At 34.9% G+C, this 19,200-nt stretch overlaps 1 protein-coding gene across 10 annotated transcripts in view; it reads right to left on the bottom strand.

Annotated features, from left to right (window-relative positions):
• CCDC88A (coiled-coil domain containing 88A) overlaps nt 1–19,200 on the bottom strand; it is a 125,160-nt gene that overhangs the window by 41,587 nt on the left and 64,373 nt on the right. For all 10 annotated transcript variants that reach the window (XM_059943311.1, XM_059943312.1, XM_059943313.1 and 7 more), the window contains exons 9-13: nt 13,277–13,358; nt 10,162–10,320; nt 8,529–8,675; nt 7,793–7,937; nt 4,808–4,992 (exon numbers count right to left, since the gene is read on the bottom strand). In XM_059943311.1, the coding sequence (XP_059799294.1) occupies nt 4,808–4,992; nt 7,793–7,937; nt 8,529–8,675; nt 10,162–10,320; nt 13,277–13,358 (718 nt within the window). The remainder of the gene's footprint in view (nt 1–4,807; nt 4,993–7,792; nt 7,938–8,528; nt 8,676–10,161; nt 10,321–13,276; nt 13,359–19,200) is intronic.

Here is a 19,200-nt window from a genome sequence, read left to right as displayed (position 1 = left end):
TTACACATTTTAAAGATATAATAAAGTATGAGGTTAATAAGTATGAAAAAGCAAATTCAACTTCAAAATATGCCGAACTATTGATTTCCCATTATATAACATATTCAAACCAGGTAATAAAAAAAAATAAAGAAGATTTGGGTATGTAAAATACTCCACTTCAAGTTTAAATATTACTTAAATCCTTATATTAATAGTAAGGAACTCTAAGAAGTAATATCTCAAAAGCATCAAGTCACAAATCTAATCCAATAACTCAATTCAACATTAATTTACACAATCAGGAAACTTTAAGCTATTAATAACTAATCTGGTTCTCCCATTATTGATTGAAATATATGGATAGTAGTTATTTAATTAAATGCATCTGTTGTGTTATGGAATTCAAGTGAAACATTCAGCTTACAAAAGATATTCAATGAATTGATCAAAAATTGCTGGAATCATAAGAATTTACTAATTAGATTAGAAGCTAATTTCAAAATCAAATTTCCAGATCCAATTATAGTGACAAAAATAAAACTGTTCCAAATTCTAAATGGTCACTCTTACTTTAACACTATATTTATTGTGAAATACTTATTAAGATTATTTGGTTAATGAACTAAAGATGATGCAAAAATGTTTTAAAAGAGTAAAATCTTGCAAGAAAATCAAGGAGTCTAGTCTATCTGCATTATCAAAGGCAGTAGTTCTCAAGGCATGGCTCCAAAACAGCAGGATAAGCATCCCCTAGGAACTTGTTGGAAATGAGAATTCTTAGCCCCCACCCCAGACCTACCAAATTACAAGCCCTGGGCATAGAGCTCAGCAATCTGTACCTTAACAAGTCCTGAAAGTGATTCTGAGGCATACCTGTTCAAAACTACAGGTCTAAAAATTAGAGGGATTTTCATAACCGAGTCTAGAAACCCAGGATCCATCGAAGGAAAAACTAGGCATGGCTGACTACAAATAGAAATAAAAATTAATTCATAAGGACACATGTTTAAGAATATTTATTACAGTATTGTTCACAGTGACCAAGAACTGGAAACAAAAGTGAAAGCACATTTTAGAGAGTATATGTGATGGGAGGGGTTCATGATAAAAATATCAGGTATGCTTTTATGATTTCTATTTATGTATTGTGTGTGTGTGTCTGTGTATGTGTGTGTGTGTGTAGGCAGAAAGATATGCAAAAATAAATTCCTTGGTCTAACTGTCCCACAGTTGGAAAACAGAATATCTCAGAGATATTGCAGGTTTGGATCCAGACCACCGCAATAAAGTAAATACCACAATTAAATGAGTCACATGAATTTTACGGTTTCCCAGTGCATATAAAAGCTGTGTTTACACTACGCTGTAGTCTATTAAGTGTGCAATAGCATTATGTCTAAAAAAACAATGTACACACCTTCAAATACTTTACTGCTAAAAATGTTAACCATCATCTGAGCCTTCAGCAAATCATAATCTTTTTGCTGGTGGAGGGTCTTGCCTAGTTGTTGATGGTTGCTGACTGACCAGCGTAGTAGTTGCTGAAGGTTGAGGTGACTATGCAATTTCTTAAAATAAAACAATAAAGTTTGCTGCGTTGATTGACTCTTCCTTTCATGAATGATTTCTCTGTAGCATGCAATGCCATTTAACAGCATCAGAACATTTTTCAAAATTGGAGTCCAAAATTGGAGTCACTTCTCTTAAACATTGCCACTGCTTTATCAACTTTATGTAATATTCTAAGTCCTTTGTTATCATTTCATCTATCTTCACAGCATCTTCACCAGTAGATTCCGTCTCAAGAAACCACTTTCTTTGCTCACACATAAGAAGCAACTCCTAATCCATTAAAGTTCTATCATAAGAGTGCAGCAATTCAGTCACATCTTCAGGCTCCATTTCTAATTCAGGTTCTCTTGCTATTTCCTCCACATCTGACAAACTTCCTCCACTGAAGTCCTGAACCCCCCCAAGTCATCCATGAGGGTCAGAATCAACTTCTTTCAAACTCCTATTAATGTTGTTACTTTGACCTCTTCCCATGAATCACGAATGTTCTTAATGGCATCTAGAATGGTGAATCCTTTCCAGAATGTTTTCAATTGACTTTGCCCAGATCCATCAGAGGAATCACCTTCTATGGCACCTATAGCCTTAAAAAATATATTTCTTAAAGGGTAAGACTTGAAAGTCGAACTTACTCCTTGATCCATGGGTTACAGAATGGATGTTGTCTTAGTGGGCATGAAAACATGAATCTCATTGTAAGTCTACACCAGAGCTCTTGGGTGACCAGGTGCATTGTCAATGATCGGCAGTATTTTGAAAGGAATTTTTCTTTGAGCAGTAAGGTCTCAAAAGTGGGCTTAGAATAGTCAGTAAATCATACTATAAACAGATGTGCTGTCACCCAGGCTTTGTTGTTCCACTGAGAGCGCACAGGGAAAGTAGATTAAGCAGAATTCTTAAGGGCCCTAGGATTTTTGGAATGGTAAATGAGCACTGACTTCAGTTTCAAGCCACCAGCTGCATTAGCCCCTTACCAAGAGAGTCAGGCTGTCCTCTGAACCTAGGCACTGACTTACTCTCTCTAGCTATGGAAGTCCTAGACAGCATCTTCTTCCAATAGAAGGCTGTTTTGACTACGCTGAAAATCTACTGTTTAGTGTAGCCACCTTAATTAATTATATTAACTAGATATTCTGGATAATTAAATACAGCTTCTACATCAGCACTTGCTGCTTCCTGTTGTACTTTTATGTTATGTAGACAGCTTCTTTCCTTCAATCTCACAAACCAACCTCTGCAAGGTTCAAACTTTTCTTCTGAAGCCTCCTCACCTCTCTCAGGCTTCAAAGAATCAAAGAGAGGGCATTGCTCTCGATTAGGCTTTGGCTTAAGGGAATTTTGTGGCTCGCATGTCTTCTATCCAGACTACTAAAACTTTCTCCATATCAGCAATAATGCTCTTTCACTTTCTTATCATTCAGATATTCACTGGAGTAGCACTTTTAATTCCCTTCAAGAACTTTTTCTTTGCATGCACAACTTGGCTAACTGGTGCAGGAGGCCTATCTCTCAGCCTGTCTTGGCTTTCAACACGCCTTCTTCACTAAGCTTAATCATTTCTAGCTTTTGATTTAAAGTGAGAGACGTGCGACACTTCCTTTCACTTGAACACATAGAGACCACTGTAGGTTATTAACTGGCCTAATTTCAATATTGTTGTGTCTCAGGGAATATGGAGGGCCAAGGAGAGCGAGAGAGACGGGGGACTCACCAGTCAGTGGAGAAGTCAGAACACACACACCATTTATGGGTTAAGTTCACTATCTTATATGGGTGCAGTCTGTGGCACCCCCAAACAATTACAATACTAACATCAAAGATCACTGATTAGACATCACCATAACAAATACAATAACAATGAAAGAGTTTGAAATATTGTGAAAATTACCAAAATGTGACACAGAGACACGAAGTAATAAACAAATGCTGTTAGAAAAATGGTTCTGATAGATTTGTCTGAAGCAGGGTTGCTTTAAACTTTCAAGTTGTAAAAACCACAATTATCTGTGAAGTGAAATAAAGTAAAATGCAATAAAAAAAAGGTACACTTGTATTTCTGTTCAAAGTCTAGTTAAAATTCAGGTTTCATAATCCCTAAATTGTGGTATCTAAATACCACTTCCCACTAAAAGGAACAAGGGCTTTTTGGAGAAATCGCTGTTTTCAGGACTGAGGCAGGAAATGTTTAAAAGAACACTTTGTCATGGTAGAAAGCAAGGAAGCTCTCCAGGAGTGCTAAGGTCATGTCATAAGGATTCAGGAAGCAGCTTAAAGAGTTGGGAGAGTAAGAAAAATAAATACAGTGTATTAAAATACTTTAAATATTTTTAAATCCATGAGTTCATAACGACACTAAAACAAACAACAAACTCACTCATTAACTATCTCAGGAGGATATGAGAGAACTGACTCATTACTAGGAAACTGGTAAATAAAGGTAAAGAATCAAACATTCATCCTACTTTACCCCTAAGAGCTGTTCTCAGAGTAACCAGTGGTGGTTTTATTTTTTTAAACCAGTAGTTTCTAAAAAGAAAAGTTTTTTCTTATAGAAATACTCTAGCTACCAAATTAAGAAGGGATGATATAATATCAAGATTTTGTAACCTCTGATTAATTCAAGGATCTAAGCAAATGATTTTCTATGACAACTAACATCACAGAAAGAGAGACAACCAGACATGTGCCACCTGTTTGAGGTTTCTTCAACAGAAAACTTTCTAGGAAAGAAGAGTCAATCTATAGACTAAAAAAGACTTAAGGGACACATCAATTGACTGAATGCACTGATCTTATTTGGATTCACATTCAAATAAAATATTTTTTAAAAATCTTAATAGATTTGGAAAAATTTAAATGCTGGCCTAAAACTAAGATTTTTTAAGTGTGATAATGTCACTGTTCTTTTTTTAAAAACTTCCTTACTTTTTAGAGATTTATACTGAGATATTTATTGGTGAAATAGTACGACATCTAGGATTTACTTCAAAATCATCTAGTGGCTGTTAGGAGAGTATCAAGGGTAGAAGTAAGACTGGCTATAAGTTAATAATTATTGAAGCTGAATGAATGAGTCCAGAGCTGAATGAGTTCATTCACTTCACACTTTGTAAGTTTGAAATTTTATATAATAAGTTAAAATAATATTGAGGGTACACTAAAAGCTGGAAAATAAATGTTCTATCTCAGTGCTATTTATTTATACTTTTACATATACTTTTTTACATTACATTAAATATTAATTTTTATTTACCTTCTTACTTAGTCTTTGATTTTCTTTTTCAATTTTCAGGATCTTGGAAGTGGCGCCTTCTGCAGAATCCATAGTACTCCGAAGCTCTTCTACAGTTTTTGTCAAACTCTGATTTTCCATCTCCAACTTCAACAACCTACTTGATGTCAATTCATTTACCTCATGGCCCAAGGATTTTTGTGGTGCTATAATATTGAAAAATACGTCACTGGTAAAACTATGTTTACTCTTCACTACTTAAAATATTTAGTGTAAATACATGAAATCACCTGGTCCTTAACTTTATAAAAAATTTATAAAGTTATGCAAGATAGACACAATAAGAGATATAAAATACAGGTAAATATTGAATTTCTAATGCATCCATAAGCATTCTAGTGAAAAAAAAAGTACAAAATTTAGACTGAAGTGACTAGACTTTCAGTTCTAGTTCCATGAGAAATTAACTTTAACCTCAATGACTCTTAGGTTACTTTGACAAAATATAGTTATTACTCTGTGTATCTAAGAGAGTCATTGTGTGACTCAAATAAGAAGTATAAAGCATATCCTGCACCACACTTTCAAAGATAAAGGAAAACAGTTTGAGGGGGAAAAAAATCCTAATCTGATTCTGAGAAAGGCAAGACAGTACTATACACTGGTCACTTCAAAAAAGTCTTTCTCTAAATGAAGAATCCTGGCTAATTATGTATAAACAGCAACATGCAGTCCATTTTGCCAACAGAAATCATCTTTCTAAGTAGCTTTCAGCATTCTGTTTTTTAAAATAAGAAAACTCAGTTTCGACTTCTGTAAATGATGCTCTCCAGTAAGCCAAAAATAATTATTTTTAATAACCCTATAACAGACTCATTAAATATTTTGATGATATAAAAATATTAGGATTTACAAATGAAATATGACACTTAGAATTTATTTTGAAATCCTAGACTTCAGGAAGGGAAATAAACAGAAATACAGGAGGGAATTTCTGGGTCTGTCTACTTTTGCGTACGTTTGAAATCCTCCATCATAAAAAGCAAAGAAACACACACACACAAACATGTAGCCACATAAGTCATACATTCTTTTAAAAATTAGGTAGAGTAAAATATCCCCTAGATTTTAAGTAAAGAAAACCTCAATTCTTATTTCAAGCTTTTGTTCTAGTCAGCACATTGTTAATCTTTTATTAAAAGCTAGTATACTAGGTAGTCATTGACTTTTTATAAATTCCATTAGTTGTCCAAGTCTTCTTAAGTACAACTCTAACTGCATGATTTGAGGTCATGCATTTCAATCAAACAAGATCAGGCTACAAAACATGATATGCCTTAATAAAGCTTTCAATACTACATGCTTTGAGGAAGCTTCCAGTCAGACTACAAAGACTTTAAAAGGATACTTACGACACATTTTTAACATGGGAGATTGTCTACGTTATATTCTTAGATGAAAAAAGGAACCTTAATTGTATATACACACTGATCTGCTGATATAAAAGATAACCCTGCGTGTGTAGGAAAATTCTAGAAGCAAATTTTGTGAAATGTAAAAGGCAAGAAATTATTAGTGACTTTGATTTCCTTCTTTATATTTTTCCAGAGTTTGCAAATTTTCTAGAAAAAAAAAAACTATGCCACACTAAATGAATTTTATGTTCTATGACCCCCGCAAAACAAATGTGATATAATGATAATAATAACAATAAAAAACACTCAAATGCTTACTATTTACTAGGCACAGTTCTAAAGGGCTTCATTAACAAATTCAACCCTCACAACAACCCTATAAGATAGTACTTACTATTATTATCCCCACTTAACAGGTGAGAAAACTCCTAACAGTGTTAATTTTAACTAATGTAATAGTAGAAAACATTTAAGTCTGAATTGTTTTCTTTGTAACTAAATTCACATGGAATACAGTAAAAAAGTTCCACAAATATTTTAAGTAACACGTCCCAGCAAATTCATTCTCAGCTGAATATAGTTACTTACTATGAAGTCAATTTACATGGGGTCCCAGAATCCGGAATTAGGTTCTCAAGTGTAAAATTAGGAAAAGCCTAATAGTAATAAATATGATGAGTCATCTGTAGAAGTAACTTCTTTAAGCGCCAGGTTATAAGCTCTTTCAGACCTTATGTCTACCTCACCACTATATCCTCAGGGCCTGGTATAATATTTTACACATGGTAGGTGCTTAATAAATATCTGCTGAAGGAAGAAAAACAGGTATAATAATCTAAATACTGGGTAACTAAGGAATTAGGGAACCAGTCTAATTCAAATAAATGTGACCTGGGTATAATTTAAATAAAGTATTGTATAGCAGTATTAGTAAACTCAAAGCTTTAACACAAAAAGCCACATTGTATGTGTGTGCCCCAGCTTTAATAAAGAGGACAAGTTAATGTGGAGCCTAGGAAATAGAGCCGAAAGTTAAAAATTTATCTGGGGTCTTTCATTACCTCCAGGGTATAAATGGTAGGTATAATCCTAAAATCCAACATATTGATGAAAGTAGCCATAAAGATCCTTAACTTGCTTTATTCTGGCTACATATTCACCAAAGAATATTCCCACTGCATTCTGATTTCCTATTTAGGTTTGCCTAAAGTCAAAGAACATGGTGACCAGCTAATGACTTTTCTTTTCTATTTAGTAGATGGCTGTATCTCTCAAAATAAAGTAATAAACTGATATCCCAGTTTATTGTGATATGAACATGAAATTGTGCCTAAACAACTGATCGAATCTGCTACTGCACTCAAAGTTGAGTTGTAAGACATGCAAAGATAAGGACCAGACCCAGGCATGTGGAAATTAACATATTACTCTGTGAAATTCTATCTAGGGAGATATGTGGCCTTTTGCGACATCTCCAACCAGGGAAAATAAAGAACAGCAATGAAATATCCAGAAATGTAAGCATAAATACAACTTCATTTATTCATTCATCCATTTAAATTAAAAAAAAAAAAAAGAGTATTGGAAATACCTTCAGAAATTTCACTAGTTCTGGATATTTGTTCCAGCTCCCAGCCAAGATGTAATGATTCGTCCATACTTTGTTTCTGTGCCATTTCCAAAGTCATATTTTCTTCCATTAATTCTTCAATCTTTTTTCTATCCATATCACGCTCCTTTTTTATTGGCAGGGAGTAGGGAGAAAAGAAAGCTAAGAAACAGTACAATTTCAAGCTAATATTTTATTACTTATAACTTTCATTTATCAGAAACTGTATAATGAGATAAATTGTGAGTTCCTTAAAGCTGTCACAATTTGAAGCTAATAATCAATTATAATTATTACTGCTGGTCACTAAACTGATCAGGTATCTGACATCCTTTTATAGTGATCTTTGGGGACACTGAAAACACCTCTTCATAGTCATTATATTGTTTTAATGATATAACAAATGATTTCTGACCCAATGATAAATTTTAGCAAATAGTTGTATTTCTATATTCTAAAGGAGTGTTTGCACAACAGCTTATTAGGGTTTTCCAAAAAACAGTAGTCAAAATTAATAAATAACACCCCTCTGTAACAAAAGCATAAATTTCTACTACTTCTGAATTTATATAAAATTGGAAGCATCTAATTTATTTAGCTATCTCTTCTCTGTTAAGGCCTTAAGGACACTAGCCATCCTTGTCACTATAGGAAAATCAGATAAATCTTAGAATTTTTACTTAGAGGCCTTGTAATAGATCTACCTTATAATACGTACCATTTCCATATCATGCAGTTTAGCCTTCAGTTGTAAATTTTCTTTTTCTAATTCATGTAATTTATCAGAACGAGCTCGAGTTCCTTCTAATTGGTCTTCCAACATGGTTTTTGTTTCTAATAAAACTTGATTGTCTTCTTTTAATTCCTATAAACATTTCAAGTAGGCTTTATTTGTCACAAATACATTAATATGTTAATTTTTAAAGCTCTGAAACATAAAAATTCTTTATTATAAAGTAAGACATTAAGCTGTCTTTATCAACAGTTCTATGCAAGAGTAAAGCTACTGAATAACAGAAATATAGTTGGTTTCATTTTATTTCCCAGAATTTAAGTTATTATATAAACAAAATACTCAGTACTTACATTAGGATCAATAACACGACTATAATTTCACATGAAATTGTCAGGGTATATTTAAATTCCTAAGTCACAAGGATAAGGAACTCAGTATAAGTATCTTCCAGATATTTAAGACACCAATCGCCATAGAATCAGGGCTTAATTTATTTACTGAAATAGATTTAGGTTTCTCTCTACTTGAAAGTGAAGAATTTGGGGGTTTTGAGTAAAATACCAAGACTTGAATTAAGACTCACAGAATCATAAACCAAGGCTTTTATCAATAAATATTTTACATAAACATCTTTAAACTCCTACGTATGTTTTGAAGACATGTTCACAAATCTATATTGCTAAGTTTAAGCCTACGGTTTATAAGCTGAAGTCAAGAGAAAGTATATTAAAACAGTGGCATCCATGAGGATCCCTTAATAGTGCCATGCATACGCCTATTTAAACAATTAACAAAGAACTAATATACACCTTATCTTTGCACTCTATTGGGTCTATTTTCTGGTAACATTCAGGCTAAGTTCTAACTTTCTGTTATAATGTTTTCATTTCCTGATTTAGCATACTCCTTCTTTCTTATCCCCATATTAAAACTGACCAAAATCTTCTCTGTTTACAGACGATGAAGAAATCACGGAGAAAGGAAAAAAGAATGCCAAGAAGCAAGGATTTTCAAATTCTTGCTGTCAAACTCAACTTCATGTAACACAGAACTGCAACCATTAACTAAGAAAAATTGTTTTTTCTAATTTGTTCATATATATATATATATATATATATATATATATATATATATATATAAAGAGAGAAGACAAATGGGGGTGGGAGGGAAGAAAGAGACAGAGAGGTGGGGGGAGGAGGAGAGAGAGAGAGAGGGAGACAGATATTGATTTCGTCTTCATTGATCCTAATTTAGTATTCTGAGTTGAGCAGCAATCAGAAATATGTTTCGCACTCACTTCTAGGAACGAGTTAGAAATTAGTAGAGATATATACTTTATTTTGATTTCAAAAGTCTTCGCTACATATAATACTAAATAAAGGAATGAAAGAAGAGCCCCAAAGAATTCAATAAAATGAATAGCATCCAAAAATCCCTTTTTACCAGTCTAAACAATATGCTGATCTATCATAAAATAAACACCTGATGCTATTTACAGTTTGCTCAATGTTTCAAGAGTTCCTTACATTTATTAAAGTGTATTTTAAATGCATTTTGAAAAATCATAATACTTCTAAAGAAAAGAACTGTGAATGGTTTAAATTACGTAACATACCTCAACTCTTGCCTTATAAAATTCAATATCATGTAGCCTCTCTTTGTATCTGCTAACTTCACTTTCAAGCTTATCAACTCTGACGGCCTTCTCCCGAAGCGCATCTAATTCATCTCGATACATTCTTGCAGAACGAGCATCCGAAAGCAAATTCATGTTCTAAATATAAACAAATATTAATATTTAAAATATTATTTTCTATTTTCAAATTGATAATCCTTGGGTTGTACAATTTGAAGAATTTACCAAAAACACACACAAAAAAACAATGACTTGTGTACTTTTTTTTTTGGCCGCGCCCTGTGGCATGTAGGATCTTAGCTCCCCGACCAGGGATCGAACCCGTGTCCCCTGCATTGGAAGCGCAGAGTCTTAACCACTGGACCACCAGGGAAGTCCCTGACTTGTGTACTTTATCATTATTATTTTTAAATTACTTATTTATTTGCACCGGGTCTTTGTTGTGGGAGGCGGGCTCCTTAGTTGCGGTTCACCAGCTCCTTAGTTGCGGCACATGAGGTCCTTAGCTGTGGCATGCAAACTATTAGTTGCGGCATGCGTGTGGGATCTAGTTCCCTGACCAGGGATCGAACCCAGGCCCCCTGCATTGGGAGCGCAGAGTCTTATCCACTGCACCACCAGGGAAGCCCCTGACTTGTGTACTTTAGAAGTGTGATTTTTGTGGGACGAGAAGGCCAAGTGGTTAAGGCGATGGACTGCGAAAAGTGTAAATTCAATGGTATATAAATTACACCTTAATTATTTTTTTTAAATGAGGAGATAAAAAAGCCTTTTTTGGGGCTTCCCTGGTGGCGCAGTGGTTGGGAATCTGCCTGCCGGTGCAGGGGACACGGGTTCGGGCCCTGGTCTGGGAGGATCCCACATGCCGCGGAGCGTCTAGGCCCGTGAGCCACAATTGCTGAGCCTGCGCGTCTGGAGCCTGTGCTCCGCAACAAGACAGGCTGCGATAGTGAGAGGCCCGCGCACCGCGATGAAGAGTGGCCCCCGCTTGCCACAGCTGGAGAAAGCCCTCGCACAGAAACGAAGACCCAACACAGCCATAAATAAATAAATAAAATAAAATAAATAAATAAAATAAAATTAAAAAGTCTTAACTCCAGAGTGGGAGTCAGAAAATTATAAAAAAAAAAAAAAAAAAGCCTTTTTTTAAACCAGGAATAAGAAGTATTTTAAAAATATATGGTTCTAGGGACTTCCCTGGTGGTCCAGTGGCTAAGACTCCGTGCTCCCAATGCAGGGAGAGCGGGTTTGATCCCTGGTCAGGGAACTAGATCCCACATGCTGCAACTAAAGATCCCAAATGCAGCAATGAAGATCCCGCACATGGCAATGAAGATCCTGCATGCTGCAACTAATACTCAGTGCAGCTAAATAAATAAATAAATAGTAAAAAATAATAATAAAAATTTTTTAAATATATGTTTCTATACAAAAATAAAAGCATATGCTTGTATACAAACTTTTATATATAATGTTCTCCATTAAGAATGTAAAAAATATTCAGGATATTTTAAAGTAAGTAAACCTCTCCTCAACATAACCATTTGCAATGAATTTAAGGTGAAAAGTTAACTTTAAAATGTCACATAGTAAAAACACAGAAGAGGCAAACTGTTACAAAAGTTGATCATTAGTTACTTTAGAGAAATAATGTTTCTACCCAGACATGTTACCAAAATCCTGCTGAGTTTTTAATACTTTCACATGAATGATTACTTGCATATGATTAGTACATATCTTTACGCCATTTGAAATAAGTATTAAAATTCAACCTTTTAAAAGCCCTCTTGTAATCCTTTGAGTAGCAGTAATCAAAGTGTGATCCAGGGAAATCTGTGGGTTCCTGAAACCCTTCCAGGGAATTCATGAGGTCAAAACTATTTTCATAATAATACTAAGACAGTACTTGCTGTTTTCACTCTCATTCTCTCACGAAGGGACAGTGGAGTTTTTCAGAGGCTACATACATGGCATGTGATATCTTAACAGACTGAATGAAGAAATATTCAATAGATATGAGAATCTGGTAGTCTTCAATTAATCCAGGCATTTAAAAAAGAGATTTGCAAAAATATAAAACACTACTATTCTTCTAATTTTTTTTTGTTTTGGAAAATAATGGTTATTTAGTTACTATATAATTTTTATGTTAACATGGAGTGGATTGAGTATTATTTTTAAATGAATTAATAAATACTTTTTAAATTCTTAGTTTTAATTTCAAATATAGTAAGTTCCAGTAAAGAGAATACACGTTAAATAATCCTCATTAATCTTCAAGAGTAAAGAAGGGTCTTGAGACCAAAAAGATTGAGAATGACAATTTTAGATGGAACACAAATACAAAAAAACCCTGCTACCAAGAAGTGGAATAGCAGCAACAGCAAATCTAAAACTAAAAATTATGATCCCTAGATTCATTCATCTAGAAAGGTCCCAGTTTATGATCCCACAAGTGAAATGTTCCCTGAATTTAAAATGGCAGGTTAGGTGAAGTAAGGAGAAGAAATAATTGTCCAGCCTTACCCCAATCCTTACCATTTATGGGTTAAAGAAGACCTCTTGTACTACCTCTAAATGAAAATGAAACATTACAGAGTAATTAAAAGAAGCAAATTCTTAAACAGTCTTGGTTCAAGATGAAAAAACACAAAGCATTAGAAAAAAAAATAGTCTTTAAAAAAGTAAAAGTTTGGATCTTATTTAGTAGAAACAGTGAAAAATTAAAAAGCATTCTGTCATATATAAGGTTAACATAAAGCACCATCAGAGAGCAGAGACCTAGAGTTGTTCCAGCTTCCAAGCCCACAGAAGCCAATACATAAAAAAGAGAAACCTGGAACTGCACCAGTCCTAAAAGGCTCCTTGGAATCTTAGCAAAGTTTGAATAGAACTAATAGAGAAAAAAGAAAACTCCAAAGACCTTTCTAGTTTTGATTTCTAGTTTTGGTTGTGGCATTTTTGAAGAGAGAAACACTGAAAAAGTCATTGGATCTCATGAAACCTCAGTAAGCAGTAAGGCAAATGTTATATATTATAAGGACAAAAATCAATTTCCAATTGATCCTATATAATAAAAGTTCCAGGTACAAACCTCTTGTTGCAGCCTTTTTAGTTCTATTTCCATTTGCTCAAGTTCTTGTTTACAGTCCAACAACTGTTCAGTCTTTTCCTCCCTTAAATGCAAAAAATATTTATTAAATAACAAACTTAATGCTTTGAAAACTATGATCATCATCTGTATCAATACAAACTTATTATCATTATTAAACATCTAGTTTAACATAGTACTGGCCATAACCCCAACCTAGGGAAAAAGACAAAGAAATTGGTATTAGGAATTTATATGACTGGATGTCATGATACTCTCCCTTAAAGTTCTCCAAAGGCTAAGAACCTCAGTGACTAATGTCCTCATAGTTCATAAGGTAGCTTCTCTCTCTTCATCTTTTCTGCCATCCCCCAATTCTCACTCTCCTTTAGCTTTCTCCCTCTCTGCCTAGTCAAAGACAAATAAGCTGGAAGAGTTTTTATGAAAGGCAATACTATCTGGGTCTGAGACTTCTAACGGTTTCCAAACTATTTTCAACATTTACAATGACCTAAAGAAAATGATACACTGCCACACAGATACATAATACATTTTTGACCAGAGGCGTATTACAGCTACAGGAGTTAGTTTCTGCAAAAATCCCCCTGTTAAAATCTTTATCTCTGTTGGTTTCTTCCCTGTAATCTAGACATCTTTGTATTCCTCCTACTATACACTTTTTTCTTTTTAAATTGCTTTACTTCTAACTCCCATTTTCTATCTCCCCTTCAGAGCCAAGCTCCTCAAAGTAAGTCTCCACTCACTATCTCTACTTGTCCATCTTCTGTTCTTAAATTAGAACAAGTAAATGTTCATTGTGTAAAACAATCTGTTTCTAACATCTTATACCTGCTTATGTTTAAAATTTATTTTCACCAGAAACATTTTTTATTGAAGTATACTTGATATACAATGTTATGTAAGTTATGGATATATACTACAGTGATTCACAATTTTTAAAAGTTATACTCCATAAAATATTGGCTATATTCCCTGTGCTGTACACAATATATCCCATAGCTTATTTTATACATAAGTTTGCACCTTTTAATCCCCTACCCTTATGTTTCCCCTCCCCCTTCCCTCTCCCAACTGGTAACCACTGGTTTGTTCCCTGTATCTATGAGTCTGTTTCTTTCTTGTTATATTCACTAGTTTGTTTCATTTTTTAGATTCGACACATAAGTGACATCATACAGTATTTGTCTTTCTCTGTCTGACTTATTTCACTTAGCATAATACCCTCCAAGTCCATCCACGTTGTTTTTTTTTTTTTTTTTTTTTAATTAATTATTTATTTTGGCTGTGTTGGGTCTTCGTTTCTGTGCGAGGGCTTTCTCTAGTTGTGGCAAGCGGGGGCTACTCTTCATCGCGGTGCGCGGGCCTCTCACTATCGCAGCCTCTCTTGTTGTGGAGCACAGGCTCCAGACGCGCAGGCTCAGTAGTTGTGGTGCACGTGCACAGTTGCTCCACGGCATATGGGATCCTCCCCAACCAGGGCTCGAACCCGTGTCCCCTGCATTGGCAGGCGGATTCTCAACCACTGCGCCACCAGGGAAGCCCCATCCACGTTGTTTTAAATGGCAAAATTTCATTCTTTTTATGGCTGCATAGCAGTCCATTCTATGTATATATACCACATGTTCTTTTTTTTATTTTAACATCTTTCTTGGAGTATAATTGCTTTACAATGGTGTGTTAGTTTCTGCTTTATAACAAAGTGAATCAGTTATACATATACATATATCCCCATATCTCTTCCCTCTTGCGTCTCCCTCCCTCCCACCCTACCTATCTCACCCCCCAGGTGGTCACGAAGCACCGAGCTGATCTCCCTGTGCTATGCGGCTGCTTCCCACTAGCTATCTATTTTACATTTGGTAGTGTATATATGTCCATGCCACTCTCTCACTTCGTCCCAGCTTACCCTTCCCCCTCCCTGTATCCTCAAGTACATTCTCTAGTAGGTCTGTGTCATTACCCCCGTCTTGCCCCTAGGTTCTTCATGACCCTTTTTTTTTTTTGTTTTAAAAATAGATTCCATATATATGTGTTAGCATACGGTATTTGTTTTTCTCTTTCTGACTTACTTCACTCTGTATGACAGACTCTAGGTCCATCCACCTCACTAGAAATGACTCAATTTCGTTTCTTTTTATGGCTGAGTAATATTCCATTGTATATATGTGCCACACCTTCTTTATCCATTCATCTGTTGATGGACACTTAGGTTGCTTCCATGTCCTGGCTATTGTAAATAGAGCTGCAATGAACATTGTGGTACGTGACTCTCTTTGAATTACGGTTTTCTCAGGGTATATGCCCAGTAGTGGGATTGCAGGGTCGTACGGTAGTTCTATTTTTAGTTTTTTAAGGAACCTACATACTGTTCTCCATAGTGGCTGTATCAATTTACATTCCCACCAACAGTGCAAGAGGGTTCTCTTTTCTCCACACCCTCTCCAGCATATATTGTTTGTAGATTTTTTGATGATGGCCATTCTGACTGGTGTGAGATGATATCTCATTGTAGCTTTGATTTGCATTTCTCTAATGATTAATGATGTTGAGCATTCTTTAATGTGTTTGCTGGCAATCTGTATATTTTCTTTGGAGAAATGTCTATTTAGGTCTTCTGCCCATTTTTGGACTGGGTTGTTTGTTTTTCTGATATTGAGCTGCATGAGCTGCTTGTAAATTTTGGAGATTAATCCTTTGTCAGTTGCTTCATTTGCAAATATTTTCTCCCATTCTGAGGGTTGTCTTTTCATCTTGTTTATGGTTTCCTTTGCTGTGCAAAAGCTTTTGAGTTTAATTAGGTCCCATTTGTTTATTTTTGTTTTTATTCCATTTCTCTAGGAGGTGGCTCAGAAAGGATCTTGCTGTGATATATGTCATAGAGTGTTCTGCCTATGTTTTCCTCTAAGAGTTGAATAGTGTCTGGCCTTACATTTAGGTCTTTAATCCATTTTGAGTTTATTTTTGTGTATGGTGTTAGGTAGTGTTTTAATTTCATCCTTTTACATATAGCTGTCCAGTTTTCCCAGCACCACTTATTAAAGAGGCTGTCTTTTCTCCACTGTATATTCTTGCCTCCTTTATCAAAGATAAGGTGACCATATGTGCGTGAGTTTATCTCTGGGCTTTCTATCTTGTTCCATTGATCTATATTTCTGTTTTTGTGCCAGTGCCATACTGTCTTGATTACTGTAGCTTTGTAGTATACTCTGAAGTCAGGGAGCCTGATTCCTCCAGCTCCGTTTTTCTTTCTCAAGATTGCTTTGGCTATTCAGGGTCATTTGTGTTTCCACACAAATTGTGGAATTTTTTGTTCTAGTTCTGTGAAAAATGCCAGTGGTAGTTTGATAGGGATTGCACTGAATCTGTAGATTGCTTTGGGTAGTATAGTCATTTTCACAATGTTGATTCTTCCAATCCAAGAACATGGTATATCTGTCCATCTGTTTGTATCATCTTTAATTTCTTTCATCAGTGTCTTATAGTTTTCTGCATACAGGTCTTTTGTCTCCTTAAGTAGGTTTATTCCTAGATATTTTATTCTTTTTGTTGCAATGGTAAAAGGGAGTGTTTTCTTAATTTCACTTTTAGATTTTTCATCATTAGTGTATAGGAATGCAAGAGATTTCTGTGCATTAACTTTGTATCCTGCTACTTTATCGAATTCATTGATTAGCTCTAGTAGTTTTCTGGTAGCATCTTTAGGATTCTCTATGTGCAGTATCATGTCATCTGCAAACAGTGACAGCTTTACTTCTTCTTTTCCGATTTGGATTCCTTTTATTTCTTTTTCTTCTCTAATTGCTGTGGCTAAAACTTCCACAACTATGTTGAATAATAGTGGTGAGAGTGGGCAACCTTCTCTTGTTCCTAATCTTAGTGGAAATGGTTTCAGTTTTTCACCACTGAGAACGATGTTGGCTGTGGGTTTGTCACATATGGCCTTTACTATGTTGAGGTAAGTTTCCTCTATGCCTACTCTCTGGAGGGTTTTTATCATAAATGGGTGTTGAATTTTGTCAAAAGCTTTTTCTGCATCTATTGAGATGATTGTATGGTTTTTCTCCTTCAGTTTGTTAATACGGTGTATCACATTGATTGATTTGTGTATACTGAAGTATCCTTGCATTCCTGGGATAAACCCCACTTGATCATGGTGTATGATCCTTTTAATGTGCTGTTGGATTCTGTTTGCTAGTATTTTGTTGAGGATTTTTGCATCTATTTCCATCAGTGATATTGGCCTGTAGTTTTCTTTCTTTGTGACATCTTTGTCTGGTTTTGGTATCAGGGTGATGGTGGCCTCGTAGAATGAGTTTGGGAGTGTTCCTCCCTCTGCTATATTTTGGAAGAGTTTGAGAAGGATAGGTGTTAGATCTTCTCTAAATGTTTGATAGAATTCGCCTGTGAAGCCATCTGGTCATGGGCTTTTGTTTGTTGGAAGATTTTAAATCACAGTTTCAATTTCAGTGCTTGTGATTGGTCTGTTCATATTTTCTACTTCTTCCTGGTTCAGTCTCGGAAGGTTGTGCATTTCTAAGAATTTGTCCATTTCTTCCAGGTTGTCCATTTTATTGGCATAGAGTTGCTTATAGTAATCTCTCATGATCCTTTGTATTTCTGCCGTGTCAGTTGTTACTTCTTTTTCATTTCTAATTCTATTGATTTGAGTCTTCTCCCTTTTTTTCTTGATGAGTCTGGCTTATGGTTTATCAATTTTGTTTATCTTCTCAAGAACCAACTTTTAGTTTTATTGATCTTTGCTATCATTTCCTTCATTTCTTTTTCATTTATTTCTGATCTGATCTTTATGATTTCTTTCCTTCTTCTAACTTTGGGGTTTTTTTGTTCTTCTTTTCTAATTGCTTTAGGTGTAAGGTTAGGTTGTTTATTAGAGATGTTTTTTGTTTCTTAAGGTAGGATTGTATTGCTATAAACTTCCCTCTTAAACTGTTTTTGCTGCTTCCCATAGGTTTTGGGTCGTCGTGTTTTCATTGTCATTTGTTTCTAGATAGTTTTTGATTTCCTCTTTGATTTCTTCAGTGGTCTCTTGGTTATTAAGTAGTGTATTGCTTAGCTACCATGTGTTTGTATTTTTTTACAGATTTTTTCCTGTAATCGATATCTAGTCTCATAGTGTTGTGGTCGGAAAAGATACTTGATACGATTTCAATTTTCTTAAATTTACCAAGGCTTGATTTGTGACCCAAGATATGATCTATACTGGAGAATGTTCCATGAGCACTTGGGAAGAAAGGGTATTCTGTTGTTTTTGGATGGAATGTCCTGTAAATATCAATTAAGTCCATCTTGTTTAATGTATTATTTAAAGCTTGTGTTTCCTCATTTATTTTCATTTTGCATGATGTGTCCATTGGTGCAAGTGGGGTGTTAAAGTCCCCTACTATGATTGTGTTACTGTCGATTTCCCCTTTTATGGCTGTTAGTATTTGCCTTATGTATTGAGGTGCTCCTATGTTGGGTGCATAAATATTTACAATTGCTATATCTTCTTCTTGGATTGATCCCTTGATCATTATGTAGTGTCCTTCTTTTTCTCTTGTAATAGTCTTTGTTTTAAACTCTATTTTGTCTGATATGAGAATTGCTACTCCAGCTTTCTTTTGATTTCCATTTGCATGGAATATCTTTTTCCATCCCCTCACTTTCAGTCTGTATGTGTCTCTAGGTCTGAAGTGGGTCTCTTGTAGACAGCATATATACGGGTCTTATTTTCGTATCCATTCAGCCAGTCTATGTCTTTTGGTTGGAGCATTTAAGCCATTTACATTTAAGGTAATTATCGATATGTATGTCCTATTACCATTTTCTTAATTGTTTTGGGTTTGTTATTGTAGCTCTTTTCTTTCTCTTGTGTTTACACCACATATTCTTAATCCATTCATCTG

Source organism: Balaenoptera ricei, chromosome 13, assembly GCF_028023285.1.
Source record: "Balaenoptera ricei isolate mBalRic1 chromosome 13, mBalRic1.hap2, whole genome shotgun sequence".
NCBI classification, from domain to species: domain Eukaryota; kingdom Metazoa; phylum Chordata; class Mammalia; order Artiodactyla; family Balaenopteridae; genus Balaenoptera; species Balaenoptera ricei.
This window is presented reverse-complemented; position numbering and strand designations above follow the sequence as displayed.